The sequence below is a fragment of the Martes martes genome, assembly GCF_963455335.1.
Source record: "Martes martes genome assembly, chromosome: 6".
Lineage (NCBI taxonomy): Eukaryota > Metazoa > Chordata > Mammalia > Carnivora > Mustelidae > Martes > Martes martes.
In genome coordinates, this window is record NC_137893.1 from 113574677 (window position 1) to 113580229 (window position 5553).

At 47.3% G+C, this 5553-nt stretch overlaps 1 protein-coding gene across 1 annotated transcript; it reads right to left on the reverse strand.

Moving 5' to 3' along the window:
- Positions 1-4104: 4104 nt before the first annotated feature.
- DPPA5 (developmental pluripotency associated 5) lies at positions 4105-5014 on the reverse strand (the record flags this gene model as incomplete). Its single annotated transcript, XM_080807146.1, has 3 exons — positions 4105-4163; positions 4633-4812; positions 4903-5014. 3 exons carry the CDS (start codon positions 5012-5014, stop codon positions 4105-4107), a joined length of 351 nt encoding a protein of 116 aa, XP_080663272.1.
- Positions 5015-5553: the final 539 nt, after the last annotated feature.

Here is a 5553-nt window from a genome sequence, read left to right on the forward strand (position 1 = left end):
AAAAAAAAAAAGAATTGAGAACCCTCATTCCCTCTCAACTGATCTAGAAATGGAGATAGAGTCAGAGTAACCAAATTAATTTATTTTAAACCAATGACTCTCAAGTTTCGTGGCTTGTTAAACCACACGTTGCTAGGCCCCACACCAGATTCTGATTGAGTAGGCCTGAGGTGGATCTAAAAATGCACGTTCCTAACAAGTTCTCAGGTAAAGCTGCTACTGCTGACCAGTGACCTCCTTCCACTTGGATTTTCTCACTGATAAAGTGGGCAACAGTGATGTTCTGTGGATTAAAGAAAATAAAGATATGGGAGTGCTTTTTCATTACATGTGTTACAACGTATTATAATATTGTTGGAATAAAATCATTTATTGAGTCAATCTAGACAAGTTTTCTCCAGTGTTACAAAATCTATCACCGAGTGTGAAAAAGCCAAAGAGTCAATCCAAAGTAATCCTTTTGAAAAGTCAGGTTATGGGAGTGAGAAGGAACCATGCTGGGCAATTCGTATCTCCTCACCACCCACATGTCCCCTGCTCCATGGGCCCACCCCACCCACAAGGCCACCATCCCGAACATAGGGAATGGCTCTGGGCACCAGCACTGGATTATTCCCACCCTTCACCACAGATTACCCTCGGACCCTCTGGCCCAAACTTTCCTAAAGCCTCAAGAAGAGAGGAATTATTCATCTGTTCTCCCTTTTAGTTCCTTTCTTTAGACCCAAAGCCCTGTTTCACCCCACTCTAGTTCTTTGTTCTCGACCCTCACTAAAGTCCCATGCCTGTGGCAATTCAGGCTAGGAGTCCTTGAAGGCTAGACATTTCATTTTCCTTTTCAGCAACATAACTGAACACTCTTTAACTTGTCATTTTAATAAAGTTAAATCCTAGATATCCCCAATGCAATGACAATAACTATGCTTTCTATTAAAGTTAGGGAAAAAATCCCATGAAATTAGGTCCAGTTTTTGATGGCTGGAGTCAAATTAGGATAATCTGGTGCTTCCAAAACTGCTGTGTGATTCCAAAACATGGCTATAGGGCCTGCTAGAGCCGCCCCTTTCTGGACAAACTCTAATTCCCAAATTCCATGAGCCGGAGACAACCTCTTCTTCCTGATTAGTTAACCATACAATTTAATGTTTCAGATTTCATTCAGGTAAGTAACATTCCTGACACCTGGTTTTCTGGAAAGATTTCCTGAAATCCCTGGTCACATCTCATTTTTGTTTTCTCTCTAGAGCAAGGTTCCTGGGAGGGGCAAAGCAGAGACCCACAGTAAAGTTTCTGGATTAATGGGAGCCGTGCGGAGGCAAGGCAGAGGGAGTAGAGAGGAATCAGGATGTTAACTGAGACCCTAGCTCGAGGGGAGTCAGGAACTACATTTCTGAGTGGTTCGAGGGACTAGAGCTTCTTAGACAACTCACCACTGGCTTCAAAGCCCTGGGTGACTACTCCCACTCTTAGTGTGGTCTATGAGGCCTTGGGAGGACCAGCCTTCCTCCCTTTCCGGCCCTGCCTTCAGTCTGCTCCCACCCCAGCACCGGTTCCCAACATCTCTCTATGGGGCTGCACATCTCTTCCAGTCCCCTCCATCTGGAAAGGCTGACTGCTGACACCTAACTTGGCTCTCACCCAGAACTGACTTCCTTGGGGGTAACTTCCCTGACCCCCACCCCACACTCAGGTCCAGTCTCAAGCACCCTTAGGCTCCTCCAAACACTTGGTGGTTGGAGGCCTCATTCCCCATGACACAGGGGTTAGCGGGTGTCCTGCCGTGCCTCCCCAGAAGCCGATGGTGGGTGGCCTGCTTGGGCTATCTGCTCCAGGACAACCCAGGAGCGTCTATACCCCTTCCCCACTCCATACAGTTTCTTGTGACCATCAAAATTTATATACATATTTAAATGTGAAAATATGAATCGTGAGGAAGGGGGTGTGATTGATGAGCCTTGGTTTTCCTAATCCATAAAAAGGGGACAATATTTAAAGAATTAGGTGAGTCACTAAATGCAGAGCCTGGTGGAGTCCTTGGCAGGCCTGAGGCTCTCAGTCAGCGTCTATGGTGAACTCCTTTGGGGCCAGAGGATTTTCTAGACTGGGTTTCGCTTTTGTTTATTGTTTTGTAAGCAATCCCGGCTTTCCTCTATTACGCCCTAGATTTACCTCCCCTCTAAATCTAGTCAGTGCTAATGTCCGCCCTTCCGTAGAGCAGAGGCCATTTCCATTACAATGAAAGCTGCTTTGCTGCTCTTAATCCTGTACTTACCATTGGTAGAAAACAGGCCAAAAGCTTAAAACTCAAGGGGGGGAAAAAAGACAGCCACCCCAAGACAGTTTTTTTAAATCTTCAGACTCCAAAACCTTTTCTGTGAATTTTCTCAAAGTTCTGTGGTTTTTTTTAAGGCTGAAAAATCTTCAGTCCAGGGCACATGCAGAATTTATGGCATATGCTTAAATTTCCAAATTTTGCTACTTTGACACAGATTAACCTGGAGCTGTTTCCTACACTTGGAAGCACTGTCCTTAGGGCAGAAATTCCAGGCCTTCAGGGCAAGGAAGTTTTGTATTTCATTCTCGCATTGCAGAATTTGAATTCCCAACTCTCCAGTTTACATTTTCACACACACTCATTGCCAACAGACTTAAGGGTGCACTAGCTCAGGGCAGTTTGAGGGAGCCACAACTGCTGGTCCATAAAGCGGGCTCAAGCAAGAAGTGCTAACTCAGGAAGACTGCACCTGAAAGTTCAGCAGAAAAAAAGACAAAAAAAAAAAAGTTTGCCACTCACCTCTGGGTGAGCTTGTGCAGAAACAGGCAAACTCATATATTGCTGCTGGGTGTAAAATTATTTCAACCCCTGTGGAAGAGGCAATTTGGTAGTATCTAGCAACGTTATATATATACAATTTTCTCTCTGGACCAATAATTTTCCCTCTATTTATGTACCTACAGAGTACCTGCACACTTGCAAAACAGTGACCTTCATGGTATTCACCACAGCTATGGAAAGCCAAAGATTGGGAACAACCCAAAAATCTTTTGGTAGGTGACCGATTAAATGGAATCATTGCCAACTGTAAGGGATGGAAAGAAACTACATTTATGATTGTAATCGTATTTTTAAAAAACCTCTCGAAGAGTACCCAAGAAAATAAAGCTTTTTATTTCTGGAGAGTAGAAATAGGAGAATAAATGGATAATTATGCAGATAATTTTTATAATCTTGTAAATGGATAGGAGAGAGACCTTTTTTTTTAATCATTTTGGGATTCTGATCCATGAATGTATCTATTAGAAATTTGTAAGTAAATGTAAATATTAGTATTTAAGAAAATGCTGTTTATTCCAATATAGCAACAAGTATTCTCCCCTTAGTCCACAGTTCTGCGTATCCGCTAGTGGTCTTCTATTAAGCTTACAAGCATATAAAAACTACTACACTGAGAAGGTACTGGCATTTCTATGTTTTGGAGAATAATTTGCTTTCTATCTTACACATGTACCTATTATAGTTATTTTTTTAAAAGTAATCCAAGTCAGGGATGCCTGGGTGGATCGATCAGTCGGTTAAGTGTCTGCCTTCCGCTTACTCAGCGGGGAGCCTGCTTCTCCCACTGCCTGCCCCTCTCCCTGCTTCTACGCTCTGACAAATATATAAATTCTTCTTCTTCTTCAAAAAAGAATTGAGGTCAGTTCCAGACAATATCACACTTCCCCTAAAACTGACTGGGTTTTGATCAAAGCTGCATCTCAGAACCCAACTCCTATACCTTTGAAACCCTAACCATGTGTACTCCTGGACCTTTTTCTAGCTTTGATGGTTTTATTTAAGGGTTAAGCTCAAGGGCCACCTTGGCTGTGATGTTATCTCCAGTACTTCAAACATCAAGGAGCTATTTATTTAAAATTTTATTCTTTAATTAGCAAACCTGGGGGGAAAGCCACATCAGGACTGAGACAAAGGCGGAGACCAAAAATCAGCTGGTTTTTCCTTGTCAGACTGGAGCAGAATTTCAACCAGACCACATGCATTCCACCTCTGGAGACAGAGTTTACTCTTTAAATCCTGATTCCAGGTACGCGGGTTGCAAACTGGCTTCACTTCATCCAAGGACCTAGCTCTAGGGCTTTCATGGCATCCTCAAGTTTGAGCATCCCTGCACCAGAAAGCAACAAGTGTGCGTGAGGGGGGAGGGTAAGGGCCTAGACAGTTCTCAGCCTCTTTCAAGGTTCCTTTCTGGGACTTCTCAGCCTGGCATTCGGCACCTGGGATTCTTGGGAACGTCAGAAGGTGGGGCCGCTGAGCCCACTCCAGTATCCCCCAATAAGCTAGGGGGAGTGTTGGGAGGGAGGGTAAGAACTGGAATCAGGTCTCGGGTAACACTTCCCTATGAGGCCAGGCCGCCTCTCATCCTGGTCTTCCTCCAGGGTCTCTAGAACCAACAGACGGAATTTCATCATCTCAGGGGAAGCCCAGACAGGGAGGGACGCCCCTGCTGAAGCCTGAGGTGCGGGTGGTGGCTGCGGGGCGCTGGGGGAGGGGAGGAGGAGAGAAGGGCTACAGGAGAGGAAGTAAAACTACCCACGCGTCCCCAGGCCATAGCACCTCGTCAAGGGGCCTCTCACCTCGTTCCTGTCGCTGGCGGTGCCATTCGGCCATGGATTGGAGCATCCACCTGGCCCTGAGCTTGTGCAAGTAAGAGCCATAAACCACGACCTCGGTGAGGTCCGAGGATTCCAGAACCTTTAGCTCGAGCATGACTTTGCTCACTTGCTCGATGTACGGGATTCGAGATCCTGCTGGGCCTGTATGGAGAAGAAAACGAGCGCTCAGGCCCACGGAGACCAAGACGCCCGGGTCAGGGCACCCAGGTCAGGACTGCTGGGCTCACTCACCAAACAGAGCCTCCAAGAGCTGCGTCTGGACCTGCAACACCTCGGGATCTTTCAAGTCTTCGGGAGCTTTCACCCACGGTGGAATATCTTTTCGTACCGGTAGCGTCCCCATCTGCAGCGCCTCAAAACTAACTACGCTCCAACCTGGGCTAGGCCTGAGTCGCCGGGGGGCCCTCCGCGCCAGAGAGGCGCGCACCCGGACGGGCCCCGCCCACGAGAAGCCACGCCCACGAGAAGCCACGCCCCTGCCTGGCGGCCCAGTCTCCCGCTCAACACGCTAGGCTGGTCCGCCTGCGCATTGGTGTTGCACGTGACCATCGCGGTCACTTTATCCTCTTCGCGGCTCGGGTGGGCCCAGCTGTCTCCGAGTTTATAAGGGTTTCCACCAGTGTTGACTCGTTTCTTCCACACCGGAATCTCTTGGCGCTGGGAGTGCGTGGGGGCAAGGGCAACGTCAGCTCTTCACCTGGAAACAAGTGATTGGGCCTGAACCCCGGAAAGACGAAAATCCAAGTCTTGACGGTGTGGGGACCACCGGGAAGCTGCCAAATCAAGTTCCTGCCTCCCACGTTCCAAAGGAAGGTCCCACTTCCCCTGTGCCAAACCCCAAAGCTTCACTTCACTGAGACCTCTACAACTTCCGGGGACTCA